Here is a 22,158-nt window from a genome sequence, read left to right on the forward strand (position 1 = left end):
TTGTAAATCAGTGCTACTGAATCAGTGTTGAACCTTGTAATGCAGGACAACTATTACACATGAATCATGATGTTTCAGGTGTCGGTAGTGCCAATATAATTCTGACTCCAAAATAAGTAGAAATGAAGAGTGGAAACTTCAGACCCATTGCCTTGTGCGAGAGGAAGAGAGAGATGCAAAGATGTAAAAGGTACAAAAAAAAAAAGTAAAAGGAAAATACATAACATAAAAATAGGGAGAGGGGGCTAGTCCATAACAATAGACTAGTTGATGGACGTTAGCCTACACCCTAAAGGAGATGGAAGCACTTGAGCTCAATGAATCCCGAAAGACTCGACCTTTACATTCCTCTCAGATCCACCGCCAACAACAATTGAACTAAAAGTCATCATAAGTTAAGAGTGGTGAGGCAGCAGGGGAAAGGAGCAAAAGAGCAGCGAATAGGGTGTGTGTGGGGGGAATGCCATAATAGACAAAGATCATGATTTAATAAGCGAGACGCAAAAGAAAGGATAGGAGACAAACCAGATGAACAAAAATGGTAGCAATTGGCTAGAAGTAAGTAAATGCATTAAAGGTGGTCAAAGGTTTTGATGTGACGATAGTTGTACCAAAAAAAGAAAGAAAGTCATGGGGGTCACCAAGCAACATGAGAGGAGTTGTGACAAGTCATACATCGAGGTTGATCATAAGTGAAAGTAAGAGAGGGACACAAAAAGAGGAAGTAATGTAGAGAAGAAAAACAAAGATAAGGCAAATAAATGGAAGGATTAATGAAGGCAAATGCATCCTTTGTATAACATGCTTCTTTCCATTCCAATATTTTATTTCCATCTCAATCTTTTCGTTTTTATTTGTGGAAGGAGTGACAATACACACTTCTTTTCTTTCTTTACGTTTTTCTTGTTTTCTTTCGTTCCATTCAAACATATTTTTCATATGATCCTTTATTTTTTTCTATTTGTAAATTTGACACAATTTACTATTTCTTTTCCTTTCATTTTGTTCTACTTCCCTCCACCTGTACATATTGCAATTATCAACCAATATCGCTTTATCTTTTGATTTTATAAACATTGTACGGAGTTCAAAAGATAGTTCAAATTAAATTTAAAAATAACAAATAAACTTATATTATCAATGATACAATACTTATCAATTGATATGTACAGTCATATTGATCACACTAATTGCCAACTTGGCACAAGAAGTTGACCTCCTTCTCCTCACCTTTGAGATTTACAATTGCTTACGGGCCTAGGCAGGAGATAATACACTATTCAACTTGAGTATTACACTTTACACTGTTTGCATCCCAGGAGATAGCAGCCAAGTGAATTGAACCAATGACACGAAGCTACCAAGCTTCAATAATGCCAGCGCAACCAACTACACCATGTCGTTTGCGACTCCTAACAAAAATGTTTAAAAAAGATAATGTATCCAACTAGCAAATCATATTCAGAATCCTAGTTTTGGGGCTGACTTTAGATATTCGATTCTTAAAGGCTGTGGTTTTAAAGATACCCTTTGATGGCAGCAACTATAGCTTCTTATTTTTTCCCATCTTTCTCTTTCTATTCGTTCACTCTTCCAGGTCCTTTTGGTCAATCTCTTTCTGTTTTTCCTTTTTTCTGTGTTATTTTTTTGTTCTCTCTCTGCCCTCTTCATCAATGAGCCTTCTTACGGTTGAAGATTTGAAACCCTCAAGTTAGGTTTCTCCTTGTTGTGAAAACCTTCCATGACATTAAGGGTTTCTGCTGATCTTTCCGTTATTTTTGCTTGCATGCTCAGGCCAATGGATGGTTACTGCAGCTGTTGTTGCTTTTCGCCAGGATTTCTCCTACATATCTCAAATTAGGGCAAGAAATTTTATCCTCAATCTGAAAACAATGATTTTGTCCATTTCCTATGCAGGATTGAACTCCAAGGCTCGCTAAAAGCTGAATTTATCGCCAGATCCGACAGTAGGGCAAGGACCATCAAACCCCACATGACCGAGCGAGTAAAAGAGATGGGAGGGACGGGAAGGAAAAAGAAATGTCCCCTCCTATCTCATGCCACAAGAGGGCGCCCGCGGGAGCCGCGCCCCATCTGACGCCCCCTGCCCAACCAGTTACTCCGTGCCATGCCCCCCACACCTCAAACCGGACCAACCCATCGTGTACGGTGCAGCAGTACTACGAAACGGGCCACTCCAAAAACAGTCACCTTAACCTCCGGGTTTCTGTTTCGCCATTGGACAGAGTTCCCTCACCCTCACCCTCCTCACCTTCCTCACCCCCCTTCTCTCGCTCTCTCTCTCTCTCTCCCTCCCCTTTTTTCATCCTCCTCCCCCTCCTGACTCGTCGCCCTACTCACGCCTTTGGTTTCTTGTTTCGGTATGCATCAAGTGCACGCGTCTATCCTGTTGTTTCTTTTCCTTCATTTTTTCCCCTTTCTCTTTCACCTCCTCATCCGCCAGCGGATCCCTTATATGTACGTTCCAATTCTTTCGTCGTTCGGGTGGTGTTGTGCTCTGCCGGAGGCTAATCAACTTTGAACGCAAATTGCAGGCTTTCGTTGATGGTTCTGATTAACATTGGGTATGGTTTCACTCAGTACGGACGTGTCTCAGGTATTACGCGGCGGCCAATATACGTCTGTTTTTTTGGCTTTCGTTTTCTTCTTGATTGCTGCCTCTGAATTTTAAAGATCTAAGTGAAGGGGATGACTGCGCGTGCATCCATGCTGACACGTGTGTTTCATGTGATGCGCAGGGAGACAGCTGCTCGATGTTTGCACCAACTGCGCCAGTGCCATTTGATCGCTCACAAGCGCGGATTACGAACACAGTACGCGAGAATTGCAATCCTTCCCCCAATTCGCTTTCCTTTTCCATTTATTTATTTATTTTGAGAAATTGTCGCGTCATCTTTCCCTTATTTCGTCTTCTCCATACTTTTTTTGACGTTTGCCTGATGTAGGCGTTCCATGAAATTTTCAAGTCATCATAATGTCATTTTTATTTGTTTAAATGAAACTTTTGATGGGCTGGTGAGGGCGCCCTATGTAGCTCCGCCACTGTTCGTGCCACATTTTTGAATAAATCTCCTCGTGCGGTAGGTACGAACCATTTGCGACCGTCTTGCAAGGAATAGAGTGAGACTTTGGAGTATAATTCACTTTTGCAAATCTATTTTGTCAGCCGTTCTATTGTCATTTGTTCTACTTGCTAATTCTTAATATGGGTACAATGTGTGCAACGTTCCATACATTCTGGCCAGAGAATTCTGCTGTCCTTCAGTACTAGCACCTATCGTGTCCGGTGATTGTTTACTTTATTATTTGTAGGTTTTCAAGAGTGGACCACTTTTCATATCCTCCAAAGGTGTGTATTTGTTTGAATTGTTTCATTTGCTTGGCTGCATTCTGGATTCATCCTATGGACGCCTTCTCAATGTTTTTCTCATTTGAGGCCACGATTTTTTATTCAAAATCATATACGTGGTCACTATCAAGCATAAGTTGGATTTTCACGTAGTTGCTAGATGTTAGACTAGACATTAGACATCCGTTTCTCAACTGCTTCCAAATAAAAACATTGTGATTGTGCTTTTTTTGGCGTGATCTATATCTTTGATCACCATAACAAAATTGTACAATTATGAACTTGATACAGGTAAAAACCTCCCAACTATGGAAATAAGTTGTTCATTGCTGTGGTGTGCATCTGTTTAAAGTGTTCATACATTCTTTTAGGATAAAGGCAAGACATGATACTGACATACAACTTTTCATGATTATTTATCACTTCTCAGCTTTCTGAAAAACACGGACATAGAACACCTCATTACAATTATTTGTAATTTTTTTGTTTCCAAAACTGAATGGGGCTAGAGTGTTACATCACTGCTTTTCTTTATGCATCACAAATTTACTTATATCTAAAAACGTAATGGCAATTAAAATTCCATGCACTCCTTTGTGCTACACCATGCCAATATCTGAAGCCATTTAAGTTTTGGTATACAATTCATCGATATGGATGGGGAATAAAAATTACATAGTAAATATGAAGGGGACAAAATGGTGCTTAGTGTTCTCATATGTCTCACTCCCAGATGGTTGAACACAAAGTACTTTTTTCTTTTTCCTCGTAGTGACATTTTGTACTAGAATTCATTTTAGCTGGTTGTCTTTGCATTTCTAACACTAAAAGTGAAGTTCAATTTAAGTATCTTTCTTTTTTACTTTCTTAAATTTCTACCTAATATTGAACTTATTAAGATTCATTCGACAAGTCAAAAGGATAAGACTGCACATAATCTCAACTATAGGGATTGTTGAACTGGACTGCTTCTGTGATTTACCCTCTCATACTTCTTCCACATTTAACAGGGATAGGGTGGACTTCTTGGAAGAAACGCTGGTTTATCTTGACACGCACATCACTAGTGTTCTTTCGAAGTGATCCAGTAAGAACTATTGATTTCAAATTATAGATAGAACAAGAGATGGTAGCTTAGGTGTAGCCATTTGGCTGTGGGTGTGAACATGGACATGCATGTGGCTCTCTCTTTCTGTCTCATCACACACACACACAATTATACTTTGGCTGTGCAGTTCTTTCTTTTCCTTTAATATAAGTCTAAATGCAGATATATAGTACAATATGGATATAAGATGGGTAATGCTCAGATGTGCCATGTACGCTTAGCCACTTATCTTTATGGAAGTATCCTTGTGATGTAGAGTCTCAGGCTTTTGTATAATATTGACTAGTGCGACTAGTTGGTTGAGTCACTTACAGACTGACTTGTGTCTCCAATCAGCAATTAGTTGGTCAGGTTAGTCAATTAGTCAATCTAGTTTTTGGTCAATTGACTAATCTCTGACCTATATATTTATGTGTATGTATATATACATCTATACAAAGAATACACACACACACACACACACACACACATATATATATACATATATGTCTTCTTTGTACAAATATATATTTTTTGACTTATTTTTTACATAAATTTGTTTATGTTTTATTTATTTATTTATTTATAGCTAGTTAACTTGGACTGTGTCCAATTGACTAGTAGGTACCCACTAATCCCAATTAGTCTTTTAAGGTTTTTGAATGACCTGTGTAGACTTTAGGTTTTGACAACTTAGGTGCCAGGTATGCACCAATTTCTTGCCGAGAGCTCTTAATATTCTTTGTTTATGTTTTACTGGTCATCTTTCTTTATTACATGTAAAGTTGGCAAGTATTGTATATGTAACTGATAATGAACGAATGTTATAAAGTATATACCATGTTGTGTATCAGTGAGACAAAGAGTTAGATACACATCCTAACTTATGGTAATGTATTATAAGTTTTGCAAATTTATTTTTTAATGTTAAAAATTCAAAGAAAATAAAAGAAAGAAAAATTATAGAAAAAGCCCAAAAAGCATGTTTTCTATAAAAACATGTTACACATAAATATACCAATAGATGTTCATCAATTCAGCATAACATAATGTCATAACACAACAAGAATTGAGCTTAAATTCTTATGAATTTTGATCATCTTCATCTTCTTCATTCTCATTGTCATTTCAACCATCCTTTTCTAATTCGATATCCTCCTCAATAGGTATGGATTCCTCAGCATCAGCATCCTTAGCTCCTTCAACATTAAACCCCTCAAGATTTTCCTTTAAATTTGGTATCTGGTTCTTCATCAGCACATGAATTCTACACATCAAAGTTCTCCAAACTGATGAGATCAACTTGAATTCTATGCTTTCTTATTGAAGTTCTTTCGAATTGCCCTCATTGCCTTTGTCTCAATCACGTTATGTCAAATGAAATAAGGTTACTCAACCTTTTCTGTTCTAGCTTATTTATTTGTTTATGAGAAAAGCTCCAATTTCCTTCACATCCACTTGCATTGCACATCTGACTGAGGATTTTGATGGCAAAAATATAAGTTTGGGCAGTCACTCCTAGGCATATTCCACCATATCTAAATGCAAACGAAAAATTATGAGAAATAAACAAAGAAAAATTGAATTTTGTAGTTTAGTGTTAATACCAAGACACATTGATGTTCTACTCTAAATTGATGCATTTCTTCCCATGTATCTGCAACTCATTTGCAGACTTCTTAGGATTGCATATTCCATAAAATAAAGTCCTTTATGCCTTGATAATTATCATATATTGCTACCTCATAATGAATGACTTCTTCTACAGGAAGGTCAATTACTAATGTCTTAGTGCAGTTGAATAAACCCTTATTCACTCTTCTGTCCCTTTTAAAAATTGTAGAATACCTTAAGACATGATTTAAATGATATGTTGCTACGTGCAGGGCATGATGAAGTTTCCCGTTCACCTCTTATACATCATATTCAAAATTGTGCTAAACCACATATAGCCTGCACCTGTTCTTTGTTTGAATGCTCGAAGCTTATCAGGCTTCATCAGTATGCTTATTTGATCCGAACAAGTGTTGAGTCTGTCTCAAACTCGCAAACTCGAGTTGAGTTTGTGGGATTGAATTTGACTTGATAGAGATTCGCAAAGCTTGACCTTAACTTTGGTTAAGCTCGAAGTAAGCCATGATCCGAGCCAAATAAAAAGGTTCTAAACTATTTTTTATCCCATGAAACTTGAATAAGGATTCTTGACCATCAAACCAACAGGCATATATATATATATATATATATATATATATATATATATATATATATATATATATATATATAGGCTTTTTAGAGTCACTCAACCATCTAACCAGGGTTGTCCATTTGAAGCAGATGAAAGACTGAGAGAGAAACAGTGAGAAAAAGGTGTGAACTAATATTAGATGATGAAAATACCCATCACCTTTTTCTCATTGTTTTTCTCTTAAGTGTCTATCATGTTGGTTTAGATGGATCTGTTTAGATGTAACGCCCCAAAAATTTAGTCTCATATTAAAAATTGTGAGAGATCTTCAAGGGCTTATAAATTAAAGTGATTGGTTGTCCTAATTCTTAGCCTTTTTTGGGTGGAACCAAAATTGCTAGGGATGGGTTGGGATTCACTAGACCAGGGGCTCGAGCCCAGGAGTGGGTCGGGTCGTCACAATGGTATCAGAGCACGGTTCAACACTCGGACCTGGGGTCCCACATGCATGGACGCGTGTGCCTTAAGGGAGTGAACTGTAACACATCAAAAATTTAGTTCTGTATTGAAGATTGTAAGAGATTTTCAAGGGCTTATAAAGGGGGTTGTTAAAGTGATTGGTCATTTCGGTTCTTAGTCTTTTTTTCGGTTGGAACCAAAACTATTAGGTGGTGGGTTGGGATCCGCCAGACTAGGGGCCCGAGCCTGGGAGTGGGTCAAGTCGTTACATTAGTTGGCTCGGTGACTTTGAAAAGACTGAGTCATCATTAGTTGTCCAGCCATCCAAATGCTCTAACCCTCTCATACATGCAAGCTGATGCATTTCGTAGGGCTGCATGTGTGAGAGACTGGAACGTCGAGATGGCCAGAGAAAAAAAAAAGGAAAAAGTTCACGATATTTTGAAAAAAAAATGAAAAATAAATTTCTCTTTTTTGGATTTTGTTGTGTTTTTTCCCCATTTTTTCATCTTTATCTTTTTTTAACATTAATATCATCATGGATTCATTCTTTGAATATTTTAATAGCTGTTTTGGATTTTAAACATTGTTTTTGTAAGAAATTTGGCAGAAAATTAAAATCTTCATAAATTTTCTATTACTTTTTAGTTTTACATTTAAAATTTTTAACTTCTCAAAATTTCCTGAGAAAAACAATTCTCTCTGCCCGAGGGAAACTTCGCCAATAAGAAGTCAAGACTAATATTTGTGATAATGATTATACGAGCCTACTCAAGCTATTCAGGTAAAATTCGTGCAACTCAAACTTGACTCTTTTCACTTGTACAGGCCCAGTTTTGATCCACTTCACCCGAATAAAAGGTCATTTTTTGGCATTATTTGATATATGTGAGCTTAATAGAATGTTGAGTATTGCTATTAGAACTTCCAATTGAACTTTACTGTGTTGTAGAGGAGAATATGTTTCATGTCACACAGGTGATATCTCATTGGCACATGTAAGTGCTTACTATCCTTGGCTTCCACTCTGATTTCAAAGAAATAATTAAGTTTCGTAACTCCAGTTCCATCAGTAACCTATATAGTCAAAATTGTGTGTCAATGGCAGGTTCATTGAGCCCCTAAAATGAATACTTGGGACTAGTTGCTAAGTCGATCTCCAAAAGCAAATCAATAAGAAAACATGGAAACCTGACAGTTAATTTGTCAAAGCAATAGAAACATATAATGTCACTGTAAATCAAGTAAAACACATAGTTCATCCATTGCATGTAATGTCCAATGATGATAAACTGTAAGTATGCAATGTTATTTAACAGTCTATATATGAAGCCATTAATTTAACAAAAAAAAAAGAGAACAAAAGATTGCTGTACACTGGCTAGGCAATCAAAGGACTAGTCATAAGACTAGTTTAGCCAAGCAAAGATTAGTCTGAATTTTTGGGGTCACAATGATTTTTGGCTGAAAGGCTATCCAGTTGACAGCTGATTAGACCAACTAGTTGACTAGTCGACTACTGACTGGCTAGCAGTAATCCTTGACTGCAAAGTCAATAACGAAGGATGATTCAGACTTACTGCATAAAAGTAATAAATTAGTTATTCTGGACAAGGCTTACTGAAAAATGCGTGCCTCTTTGTGTCAAGGCTTCTGCAGTACCACTGAAACTTGAACTTCCAGATTTGCTTTTCCTATTTATATGGCTGATTGTACCAATGAATTCTTCAAAGTTACAGAAATGATAATAAAAAAACATTTCCTTGGTGCTATTTGTTTCTTTCCTATGTAGAAATGCCTTCACAAGTCTATAAGATCTCCATTTGCTTTTTTAATGATCAGTTTTTCCCATTCATAATCATGATTTTTTCCCTTTTTTATTATGGGACTTTCAGAATGCACTTCCTCATAAGGCTGGGGAAGTAAATCTTACCCTGGGTGGGATTGACCTTAATAATTCTGCAAGGTACTTTTCTCTTATTTGATCAAAAGTATTCAAGGTTACCTATCTATGGCCATTGCTTTACTTGAAGAACACCAATTGAACAGTGTGGTTGTCAAGGCTGATAAGAAGTTGTTGACAGTTCTGTTTCCTAATGGAGGTGATGGACGAGGTTTTACACTCAAGGCATGTCTTCTTCTTTAACTTCTGCTTGATACTCCGAGAACTCATCCTTGTTTTCCGCTTCCTTTTGATAACTGTTTTTCCTTAAAACATGCAGGCAGAGACATCTGAAGATATGTATGAGTGGAAGGCGGCACTTGAGAATGCTTTGGCTCAAGCACCTAGTGCAAACCTTGCAATGGGGCAAAGTGGAATTTTTCAGAATGATGCAAGTGTCACTGACACTATTGGAAGCTCTGTCGAACAATGTATTGCTTTTCTTCTGATTAAATTTTTCTATATTCATTCTTTAGTCAATCTCATAGCCCTTCTGAGGGGCTTATATATCTCCACTAAAAGAGTTGGACAAATTATTATCACCAAGAAAACAATAGAGAAACACAATTTGTAGGATTTGGATGGTGTTAGCCTCAAAACTCATAAATTTGTTTGCTGGGGCCTATCCATCACATATCTTATACTTTTTACTTTTGCAAGTAGGTTGTCCGCAAATGCATTATTTTGTTTAGTAACCGTGGTATATTACTTTAAGCTTTCTTTTGCTAATCCAGATACATCCTCAAATTTACTTTTGCACTGCCTATGCATGGCAAGGTGGATATAAATGAATTGATTTGCCAGCAATTAGTTTCCGAATCTGTCCTTGCAAAACACAAGAGCTCAGGGAAGAAACTTTGTATCAATAACAAGTGACATTTATCATTGGTTTGGTGCATATAAAATTAGCCTGCCATGTGGAGGCTGTGATCTTTGGAGGAAGTTTATGTTGGCACCCATGCAAGTTAAATTGATATTTTGGTGTAGCTATAAAATAGTCAATTTGCAGTAAAGTTGCCTTCACCAGTTTAAATAGGGAGTAGCGGAAGATCCAATTGAGGGAAACCTATCCGTCTGCGACTCTGCTCCTTCATACAATGCTCCTAACTGAAGTGGTTGGCTTCTATTTGATAGCTGCTTGTTCAGTTGTCAGCCTATGCAGATTTATGTGCATGTGGGTATTCATCATCTTTGAAAATAGTTAATGGGAACGTACTTGGGATTTGACACTTTGTATTTTGGAATCGCTCTCAGATTTACAATTGGAAACATTATTTTTTTTATTACCAATCAAAACTGTGTTTCTGTTATGACTCAGTTACTGCATTAACTTTTTGGGGTAAAATATACTTCAGCATATGTCATATATGACATTAATGTCTGGGAAATCCCTGGCTTGGTGTTTATTCTTAACTGATACTTAAAAACATTTTGTTATATCAAGTTATCTAGATTTTATTGTCCCCTTTTGACATGCTATTGCTTGTTCCCATTATGTGTTGATTCTATGTGATGTTCCAGGGAGAGAGAGGCGCCCTGTGCAGTCATTGGTTGTTGGTAGGCCTATACTGCTTGCACTGGAAGACATGGATGGAAGCCCTTCCTTTTTGGAAAAGGCTCTGAGGTTCATTGAACAACATGGTATTATTTTTTCCTTCCCATGACTTCTATCATCATGTGTCCAGTATAGCATAAATTCTGTGTTTATCGTGCAATAATTCTTCATTCAGATCATACAATGGTTCACAATTCGTTTAAGACATTAGATATACACCCAGCTGACTGTTTCTCCTTTCCTCCAGATTTTCGCCCATGTAACAAACCTTTTCTCTGTGGATTTTGGCTAAGTCATATCTGTGCACATACTGTCTTCCCATCCCTCTCCTCCATTCTGAGAAATAAGCTTACTGAACATGGTCTGGATGCTCGATTACTTCTATCTTTTTTGAAATCTATCTTCTCTGTGGTAAAAAATGTTACATGCTTCTTCTGGCTGAAGCATGTCTCCAGAACATGTGGTGTTTGAAGCAGTCACATTTCGTGCTCTTATGTTTTATTCCAAACGATACTGCATCCTAGTCAGTTTGCCTTGTTGTAAATGATGTTGAACTGACAAAATGAAGTTCATCTAGATGCTTGAATATTGTTCTAATGTCTGTCCTGTCCTTAGTTGACTTGCATGTCATCTGGATTTTAAACTCTGGCAAAATTGGATTGCTCTTACATTATATTCCGTTTTTGGTAGATACCCTGTTGTATGGCGTCACAAATTAAAAAGACTAAAGCTTCCCTGCTGTAGCATTTGTACCTGCTGCTGAAATATCAGGAGCACACTGCATTACATTCTTGGTTTTGCCAATGGTGAACTGCATATAGAGCTATCAATATTGCTTGACTCAAAGCTTTCTGTACATGAATGATTTTCTATCTCTAAACAAATAGAATGGGTATCAACCCAATGGATGATGGTTGTGTATAAGATAATAAATATGCACGAATTGTACCTCATTCATGCATTAGAATGATAAGAGGCTAAAAGGATAGACACCAGTAATGCTGAAACTCTGCATGTTCTACACAGCCTTCTTCAACAGTGGGCAACACTTAAGTGGTAAAGTTGGCGAGGAACTACCATGTGTTGTGGAAAGTGGCAAATATGATGTTCCCTTCTCCTGTTTCATTGTGATCCCCCATAGATTTTTGATATCTTCTTAACAGGAGTAAAAGTAGAAGGCATCCTAAGACAGTCTGCAGACGTTGAAGAGGTTAAGCAGCGTATTGAAGAGTATGAACAAGGTTTGCCTTGCGTACTTATTTTTGTCATCTTGATCTTAATTACCTGTTTGATTACTAGATAATGTTCCTGTGTCTCATGGAGTTGTAATTGATGTGTGGTTATCTCTAGAGTGTACATGTCTCAGGCATTTGTCATGGTATAATTTCAGGGAAGACTGAATTTTCTCCTGATGAGGATGCACATGTTGTGAGTGACTGTGTTAAGGTACTTTTCTCTTGTATCTTGAAATCCCTTGAAGTATTTTCTTCTCTTTATTCCAAGTTCACATGTGAAGTCAGTTAATCTGAACATTTCTGCACATGTTCAGTATATTCTTCGGGAGTTGCCGTCATCGCCAGTGCCTGCTTCTTGTTGCACAGCACTGCTGGAGTCTTTCAGTGAGGAACTCTTATCACTGTTACATTTACTTCATATTGAGTTTTGAATTCTTCAGTGCATAAGTTTCAGAAGTGGATTGGTTGGACATGTTAATTTTGGTTAAATAATTTTGAAGCTGGTGGCCAATTGGTTGCTCAGAATCTTTTGGGTATTGTTAAGAACCATGTTCATTGCCTCTTTTATTTTAAACTTTTGGGTTCTAATTTCTCCAAGTGTTATTATTTCTCAAATCATGCACTTTTGTATCATAAAGGAGCATTCGACAGCTGAGTGAAATTTTGGGTCTACTGTTTGGACAAATTTTTTCACTCCTTGTAGGTGACAATAAAGAAAGGTTAAAGTTCTTCTTTCTGTAAAAGGATTTGTATGGCATTTCCAAATTTCAGCCAGAGGTATGAGGTTTGATTTTTTCCCTTGAAGGTGAAACATTTCAGACTATCAAAGGCCCGGAGGAGAGAGATAAATGTTAATAGATTAAAATACTAAAAGAAAATAACATGCAAATACTAGAAAATTATATTGGATGACACAATTAATGAGGAGAAACTTCTCTCAGTTCCATTTATTTGGCTTGTATAATGATGGAATACCTGTTCCATGGAATACTTGTTCCTTAGTGCAACCTCTCCTCTCTGGGACACACTGGAAAAAAAAAAGTGCAACATTTAGTACCACTGAGAATATACTTGTGAGTTACAACTGGAAAATTGTTGTTTTGTGATTTGTAGGTCATTGTCTGTGAACTGTCTTAAACAGGAGCCTGAAAGAAGAAACAAGTTCATCCTTCATCTGTTGAATTTGTCATCATCCTTATGAGAAATAATGCATCTTCATGGCAGCATATCATTTCACACTATTCCTTAAATACTTGTACTTTAACTGTTTATGTTTTTTATATTTCAAAGCTAGTCTGTGTTTATTTAATTTAAGTTCTGAACTATGGTATTATTACAGTTTTGAGTTGTTACACAAATGGCTCATTAAATTGGTCACTGATTTTTTCCATGAAGGATCTAGTTCCGATTTTTCTTTGGTGCCTTTTGGAGTTATCTTCTGCCTTCTCTCCCACATTCAACAATTATCCACACCCCATTTAAACAAGGGACCGACAGTCACAAGGTCATCATTGTGTTTGTAGACTTGTTTTTTCCTATTTTATCACACAGATGCTAAGTGACATGGGTACAGGTATGATTTGTGTGTGGCTACGGAGATACAGGTATAGACACGGCAACTTTATAAACGAGGGTACTGGGGTACGACAAGATTTATATATGTATATATCCAAAATAAAACAAAAAAGTAAAATGAAAGCAAGATTTAAATGAACAAGTGATATAAATAAAAATATACATGTTAATGAACAATAACTCTAAAAACAGAATGAAAACTGAGTTGGAAAAAAATAAATCCAGCAAAATTAAATAGTATGGATCAGTTTTGATGTATAAGTACTCCACGGTGTCCAAGTGCTCACTTTTGGTACACGAATGGGGATACAAGTACGTGGACCTTATTAAAGTGCCCATGTCACTTAGCATGGATGTGAGGCTTAGGTTGTCGCAACCATGTCTATGTGTCATGGGTGCAGATACTGGTGCTTTTGTGGCTTGGGTGCAGCAAAGTCATGGAAAAGGAGGAGGTGGGGGAGGAAGTGGAAAAGGGAGGAGAAGGAAGAAGGAGAGGAAAGAACATGGCTGTGAATGAAGTGATGACAAAAATTGCAAATCAACACCTATCCAGAAGGGTGAGTGGATTTACATAAACCTGGAAACAACACTCAAGATTCTTGAGACTTGTTCCTCCATGGGCACAGCCAAGTCACAAAAATTGAAGGAAACAAATTTGATTCAATGACTAAAGAAGGGCTACAAGAGCCCGCCGATTATGGGAGGAGGTAATGCTCTTTATATATATATATATATATATATATATATATATATATATATAAGAGGAAGACGAGGAGCTAGAAGTCTAGCCATTGGGTTAGCTTACTTAGCCAATAAGTGGCTGAAACAAAAAGAAAAAATACAAGGAAAAAAAAGTACTATATATAGTACACAATGTATACCCTTCTCAAACTTCTGGTGTAACCACTAGAAATTTACTCAAAAAAAAAAAAGGAAAAACAAGGAGTATCTAAGGCTTTTACAAAGAAGTCTCTAATTGATATTCTGATGAAACAAAACAAAGACTAATAGTTCTTACTTTTGTCACATGGGTTTGAGTATGGGTGCCAGTGGAAGTACTGGTGTGGGTACAAGTGCAAAACAATAACTTGGGTACGGGGACATGGCTGTACATATATATTTATACGTATATGTATATTAATAATTTTTTTAGCTAAATAAACACATAAATTTATTGCATATATTGATAAAAAATATATTACTGAACAAAAGTTGCTAAAATATACCCAAAAGATACAAAAAGTACTAAAATATACCAAAAAAATACAAAAGGCTGCTGTGTGCAAGCCCACACCTGCACCAGTATCGGCACGGGTACGTGGCCTTTTTGGGCTCACCCATGTTTCATAAGTTCTTGTAAGGACTCTTCATACATGTATGACAACGTAACACCCCATTGAAAAGTTGCATAATGTATCTAAGATCGTGACGAGTCTTGGGCAACTTGTAAGGGGCTAGCCAAATGGTTAAGTGACCTAGTACGTAAGCCCTTTTAGGGCTGAAACAGAAGCTGTTAAAATGCGGATTGGGATCCAGCAAACTAGGAGCCTGACCCTGTTGTAAGAGTGGGTCATGTTGTTATTGTGGTATTAGAGCCTATTCAATACTCAGACTTTTGGCCCTACATGCACAGAGTTGTGCCTTAGAGGAGTGGATTGTAATGCCTCATTTAAAAGTAGTCATAGATAACAACATTTTCGAAATATTGTGATATTAACCACAAAAATTAGAAAAATGAAAAGAAAAAGGAAAAAGTTCATGATATTTTGAAAAAAAATGAAAAATAAATTTGTCTCTTCATCTTTATCTTTTTTAACATTAATATCATCATGGATTCAATTTTAAACTTAAACTAAATTATTTTTCATTATTTTTATTATCTTTAAAACTTTTTTTTATTACTTTCATCTAGTTTTATTTATGTCTTCTTATTAAATTCTCATTTATTTTATTTTTACCTAATGTTTAGAAATTTTTTAATTTTTAAAGTTTGCTGCAATTTTCCTGAGATATTTCAGAGAAAAATAACTTTGCCGAAAAATATCCAAGAAAAAGCTTGCTGTGAAAACATGGGAACAATATTTTTGACAATGTTTTAAAGTTTAGTCTTGTATCTAAGATTGTGAGAAATCTTGTGGCTTCCTTCTCACTATCATGTACAATCATGTCAACAATGTACAATATAAAAATGACAATCCCTTCATGGGTTTTTCTTGGATCAACTATAATTGAGGGAACGAAGGACCTAATCCCACTCGTAGCATTTTGTGCTTGTGACTATTATCATTTAGATGAATCTTTATAAATGTAATTGCCAGTTAAACTCTTTGGATGAAATATATTTGTACAATGATGTACTTAAATCTAGTTTGTATCATTACGTACTTGTGATTACAATCTTTTAAATGAATCTCTGTGACATAGCAATGACAGAAGGACAAAATTTAAAACCGAAATCAATCATAACTTTACTAAGCTCATCATACTAATCTTTTGGGGCTTGTTGAAGACCATACAAAGCTAAGCTCCTTTCTCTCGGAAATGTTTTGAAGGAGATTCCATATAAGTATCTTAATTTAACTTCTCATCTAGAAAACATTTTTGACATCCACTTCATACTCTTCTTTATGAAAGCAACAATGAACAAAGTTCTAATAGAAGTTATTTGGCAATCAACAATTTTTTTTTTTTTTATAATTTATACCATATTCTTGAGAGTATTCTTTAGCAACCAACCTAACTTTCTATCAATACTCTTCGTTTTTACTTTAAACATCATCCTATTGGCTACAATCAATGGTCTTATTTCCTTGAGGAATATGCTGAGTTATTGATATTTTTGTCTGTTCAAGAGAAGTTCAAGCATCATTGGCCTTGATGTTTTTTGTTGTTTGGCTTTATGTTATCTTGTAGGTTCATGATGTGAATGAATCAAAATTGCTAAGGTGTAGGTTACGATCAATCAAACAAAGGACCCAATCCACTCTGGGAGTGGGATGGGTCATTATAATGTTACAAAGCCGATTCAACACTCAGAACTAGCATCCCATACTCGCAGACGTGTGCATTGAGGAAGGTGGATTGTAACGTTCCACTTCAGAGTTTAGTCCTGCATTGAAGATTGTGAGGAATTTTTAAGGGCTTATAAAGTGGGTTGTTAAGTGATTGGTTGTCCTGGTTCTTAGCTTTTTAAGGCTGGAACTGAAACTGTTGGGAGGTGGGTTGGGATCCATCACACCAGGAGCCCGAGGCAGGAAAAATTGGTTAGGTTGTTGTCTATCTATGGCAATCAATCTACATTTTTTCATAGACCTGAGCCTATGGCCCAATTCCTACATGAGGATGTCATCATCCAGGCTCTGCAGAAACCATGTACCGTAAAGGAGATTTTTCTCACACACACTAGAGGGTGCATGTAAACCCAGTGTTTCATAAGCCTACTTTGGACATGCAGATAAATGCACAAGCGGGTGCATGTACTTGTGAATCGAAGCACAGATAAACCCAAACATATTGAACCTTAATGTTTGGGTATATATATAACTGAACAACTGTTGATATATTTGTAAACTGTATCAGTACCATATCTAAACTAACATGTATTATAGCTTACAAGTGGAACAAAAGGAAAAATTAGATAGGTAGTTGTCTATCTAAGGCAATCAATTTACATTTTTACATAGACCTGAGCCTATGTCCCAATTCCTACATGAGGATGTCATCATCCAGGCTTTGCAGAAACCATGTACCGTAAATGAGACTTTTCTCACACACAGAAAGATGCACAAATTTACCTTCCCATCCTCGTGGCATACCTTATAAGATCAGAGTCATGCAAACACCTTTAAATTAATCTTCTATCTTCAGACTTTTCAGGTATACCTTTTAAGATATCTGATGGGACTTATCAAAACAATGTTTATCTTAGCTTTGGTGTTTGGGCTTCAAAACTAGCACATTTTTTAGGCTGAATGTTATCACAAGAAATATACAATCTGAAGTTTTCTTTTCTTTGTTTGTTCCTGTTCCTGGTCTATCATTTTTCTTGCACAGAGATACAATTTTCTTTTAGTAACATGTCTACAAACATTTCTAATTCTGTGTAGGAACTGACCATGAATTTCGGGTTGATGCCATGCATGATGCTATTTCTGAAACACTTCCGGAGCCTAATCGCCGGCTACTGCAGAGGTACACAAGTTCTTTTCTTGGATGACATTGCTAGGCTAGAGGAAGCATTTTTTTTAATGGGCTAAAAGCGTTTTTCTTCTTTATGATTGTGAATTGGCTGTTAATTCTTTTATCTTAGTCACTTTCAGTATATTAGATTGTGTATTTGTTACTTTCTGCTAATTGAGTTGCTATGTGGTTTTTCAACTAATCAAACCTTGAACAATGAAAGCCTATGAGGTAACTTTTGTTTGCACAGATGTAGGCATCAATTTCAGTAGATTTAGTTGTCCAATTTATTTAGTATTATTCCATTACGTAAGACTATGCAAGTAAGTCTGACTACCTTTATTGCATAATATGCTTCCAATTTTGAATTGGCGAAAGGTTATCAACTCAAGAATATGAGAGTGCTTCAAGAATAGCTTGAGCAATGTTATAAAAGGCGTAGCGTATCGCGTATCCGTCAGGCCGACCTATACGTCGTATCGTAACGTATCGCAAACGTAGCGTAGCGTATCATAAAATTAATTTTTTAATTGAAAAAAATATTAAAAAAACGAAAAAAATATAGAAAAATCATTCAAAATCTGAAAAATAAACGAAAAATCAGAAATCAAGAAAAATGTTTTCAAATATAAAAAAGATCATATACGTAAGGAACATTCATGTGTATGACAACTCATTCAAAAATAATAAATCAGAGATTCAAAATAACATAATAAACATCCATCACAATCTTAAACTTGAAAATTTTATAGAAACTTAGGACTTAGTGTCTTAGGACTTGGAGTCTTAGGACTTAGATTACATCACAATTTCATAAGTTCAAAACATATAGTTATCATCTTTCATGATTCAACGATAATATCTCCCCAAATCGATGAATCCTCCATTATTTTTTATGAAAATGGACAAAATCTCTCCTTCCCACGTCTCTTGGAGTCTTTAAATACAAGAAGAAAGAGAGGGAGGAGTTTTTAAATTTTAAAAATTAAAGAATTTTGTGTTTTTCCCTGTATCATACGATACAGGGGTGTACCGTCCTTATCGTACGATACGGCCGATACGCTTACGATACATGTACATACGTATCGTACGATACGGATAACATTGAGCTTGAGTATTCATGTTGAACTTAACACATCGAAACAAGTAAGTCCTATTAAAATGTTTTGTGCAATATGCCAGACTCTTTTGGATGAAGAAAGTAGTTTGTTGGATATTCAGGTATATGATTGACAGCCACACTTTTTTCGTAATATCTAATTGTGAAGCATGTGCCCTGCCAGGAACTGACAACCGCATTCAAGTTTATGCATTTGAAGTTGTAGACTTGTACAACAAGCACATGCACTCACACACAGAGATTTACACATGCACAACTTTGGTGTGTTGTCACTAAAGTTGTAGTTGCAGCTCATTACTGACGTGCACTTCCACGTATTTGCCTATGGTCAATACAGTTCTTAGGTACAGTTGGAGTCCATTGTTTGCATTTACCATCAGTGGGCATGTAAATAGTGCAGATATGATTTTGGCGTTTGTTTTGCTATGTAATCCATTTGCTTGTGTATTTTGATAAATCTAAATGCCTTCACATCTCTGATTGTTGCACCTGCTGGCGCATATGTCTTGTTGCTTACAAATGATTGTTCTATTTTTTTGTTAGATATATTCTACTTTATACTGTTGTCTTCATTTTAGGGTCCTCAAGATGATGATTGCTGTTGCTTCTCATAAATCTGAGAATCGGATGTCTGCACCAGCTGTTGCTGCATGCATGGCACCTCTACTTCTTCGTCCCCTTTTGGCAGGTGACTGTGAACTGGAGGATGCTTTTGACATTGGTCATGGTGGTTCTGCTCAACTTATGGCTGCAGCTGCAGCTGCTAACCATGCTCATGCTATCATTGCAACATTGCTGGATGAGTATGATGGCATATTTGAAGTAAGATACATGCATTTTTTTCACCATTGACCTGAAAGTTTTAGACAATTTCTTTTCTGTTGTTTTCTGTGAATTCCTGCTTCGTTAGAAAAAAACACATATTAAAGATATATTCTTTTGGTTTGAAGTTTGCTATCAAAGCAGTTGGTAATGAAAAAGTACACGGACCTCAATGTTACATTTCACTCTGAAAGAGCAAGCTGGTCTTGGAGGTTCACATTTTTATGAATTCTTCCTATAAGAAGATTTTTTTTGTTAGATTGACATTAAATACAGGAATTCAAAATATGGTTTTCGATTGAGTTACCAGAGAGTGCAAATTAGCTCACTTGGTCTCAACATGACGCACCATTTCGACACACACTTGAATTTGTGTGCCATCATTAGTACATCAACAGGCTTGCTAGTGAAAAAGACGTCTTGATGATATGGATTCAGTGTTGGGTCTGTATATTGTCTAATGATCCAGGTGTGTACGTTTGTGAGGGTCCATAGCATACTTGTAATTCTGTATAAGTTATTGGTTGTATTAGTCTCATGTGTAATGTTATAATATAATGAAGGCTAGGGCACACCTAACCTTAAGGAGGCTGCTGTTTTCTGCTTAAGTTCTGGTCTACAATTTCTCATCATCTTCTTCAGTCATGACTCTGGAAATCGAAAAAGTATCAAAGTGGTCTTGGTTCTAGGGACAGCATGAATTCCTAAAGTTTTCTTCTCCGGTTAAACGTTATTGATTTCTCTGTTCTTTCCTCATATTCTGCCTTCTTTGTCTGAATCTGAACTTCATCTCTTGAAACATCTCTGTTCTCCTTAAATCTGAAAACTCTACCCTTTATTCTGAGTGTCATCTGCATCTTTGGAAATCTGCTCTATCTTTCACATTGTCAACCTAATCCTGCACATCTGGTTTGTTTGTCTAATCTGTCCCACATATGTACGCTCAGCTCAGTATGCATCATAGGTGGATCTGGACCGAATCCAGATCTGACAAGGCAGATCTAACCCTTCTTACCAATACCAGGTGACTTATGTCAATTCATCTCTTGCCAGCAAATACTTTAAAAGTTTTCTGTTTACTTTGTGTTTGTATGCTCCTCTTAATTTTTATCCATAAGACTTAAATGCTATGTCACACGGGTACGGGTACGGACCATTTTCAAAAAACTTGGGTACGGGGTACGGCCGTATACACATGGACATATGTATATATATATATATATATATATATATATATATATATATATATATATATATATATATATATATTTCAAACAGAATAACATATTCACATTTCACACATATATATCAAAAAAATGCAAACAGAATAACACACAAACATAAATCATGGTCCAAAACACATAAATCATGGTCGAAAACACATAAATCATGGTTCAAAACACATAAATCATGGTCCAAAACACATAAATCATGGTCGAAAACAAACATCGGCATGAGTGCAGTACTCATTCGATGCCCTGCCGGCAAATGCAATCCAGAATCGACATTCAACAATACCTTGCCGGCAAATGCAATCCACATTCAACAATATTCTACGACAGTGAAGAATGAAAAGGCCTCATATTCTAAGACAGTGAAGATTGAAGAATGAAAAGGAGGCATCTATTATATTTGAAAGGGATTTGAAGCCCTCTCGGATTGGTGGTTGGTCATCAAAGATTTAGGGACGTCGAGGCCTACGATTCAACATCTTGGTTCGTATTCATAGATTTGAAACACAGAGAGAGAGAGATTTGAAACCGTAGAGAAAGGGCGAGCCAGAGGGAGGGGTGATGGGTTTTCACTTTCAGGCGAACAACACACAAAACCCGTCGCCGGTCGTTGTCGGCGGCGAAGGCAGGGGCCGATTAAAATGAAAACAAAAAATGTAAAAAACTTCAGTCACCTCCTGTCTTCGCCGCTGCCGAAGCCGCAGTCGTCGTCGCTGTCGTCGCCGCTGCCGAAGACGCAGTCGTCGCTGCTGCTTCGTTGCCGGAGAGGTAAATGTTGCCGGAGAGAGACGAGAGGTAAGGAGTCGAAGGTTTCAATTTCGTTTTACCTTTTTCTTTTAACGTCAAAATATTTTTTAACGTTAAAATCAGTTAAACGTTTAAAAAAAATGGACAAAATTGGACCCGGTCAATGTTGACCGTGTCCAATTTTGGACGGATACGGTCCCGGGGCCGTACCTAGGCCCGTACCGGTACCGGACGTACCCGTGTTACATAGCTTAAATGTGATGTCCTCTTCTTTCCCATATGCAGCACAGAAGAGACTGTTAAGTGATGGTTATCTACCTAAATCCACAAGCTTCTGTGTGAAACTTCTGTATGATATTATTGATTTGTTTCTTTTTAATTATTTCTCAAAAAATGACAGATTATTTATCTTAAGAGTGGGGTTTTAACTTTCGGAGGATGCTGGCATTTATGACAGATGCAATCCATTTATGATATGGGCAAACGGCCCTCTCTTAGATCTTGCTAGGCAAAATCATCTGTCATATATCTATGAATCTGATCTGACCGTGTGTCTACGTTTTTTTTTTTATATATATATATATCTATACCTTATTCGATTTCAGCTAGCATCATAGTTTTATTCACATTTGCTCATTGTCACAGATAAC

General features: G+C 36.6%; 1 protein-coding gene across 8 annotated transcripts in view; it reads left to right on the top strand.

Annotated features, from left to right (window-relative positions):
* The first annotated feature begins 1,597 nt into the window (after nucleotides 1-1,597).
* LOC116258672 (rho GTPase-activating protein 7-like) overlaps nucleotides 1,598-22,158 on the top strand; it is a 30,648-nt gene continuing 10,087 nt past the window's right edge. For 3 of the 8 annotated variants that reach the window (XR_007574081.1, XR_007574082.1, XR_007574080.1), the window contains exons 1-14: nucleotides 1,780-2,478; nucleotides 2,556-2,617; nucleotides 2,760-2,834; nucleotides 3,334-3,370; nucleotides 4,381-4,457; nucleotides 8,997-9,067; nucleotides 9,151-9,233; nucleotides 9,328-9,474; nucleotides 10,565-10,684; nucleotides 11,762-11,839; nucleotides 11,989-12,044; nucleotides 12,148-12,217; nucleotides 17,515-17,599; nucleotides 19,286-19,529. Coding sequence is in view for 5 of the 8 variants with exons in the window: in XM_050079114.1 (XP_049935071.1) it covers nucleotides 9,342-9,474; nucleotides 10,565-10,684; nucleotides 11,762-11,839; nucleotides 11,989-12,044; nucleotides 12,148-12,217; nucleotides 17,515-17,599; nucleotides 19,286-19,529 (786 nt within the window). In the remaining 3 variants the exon portion in view is untranslated. Of the gene's footprint in view, nucleotides 1,711-1,779; nucleotides 2,479-2,555; nucleotides 2,618-2,759; nucleotides 2,835-3,333; nucleotides 3,371-4,380; nucleotides 4,458-8,996; nucleotides 9,068-9,150; nucleotides 9,234-9,327; nucleotides 9,475-10,564; nucleotides 10,685-11,761; nucleotides 11,840-11,988; nucleotides 12,045-12,147; nucleotides 12,218-17,514; nucleotides 17,600-19,285; nucleotides 19,530-22,158 lie in introns of those variants that run through there. The other 5 variants (XM_050079117.1, XM_050079116.1, XM_050079114.1 and 2 more) reach the window with 4 other exon arrangements.

This window comes from Nymphaea colorata, chromosome 8 (genome assembly GCF_008831285.2).
Source record: "Nymphaea colorata isolate Beijing-Zhang1983 chromosome 8, ASM883128v2, whole genome shotgun sequence".
NCBI classification, from domain to species: domain Eukaryota; kingdom Viridiplantae; phylum Streptophyta; class Magnoliopsida; order Nymphaeales; family Nymphaeaceae; genus Nymphaea; species Nymphaea colorata.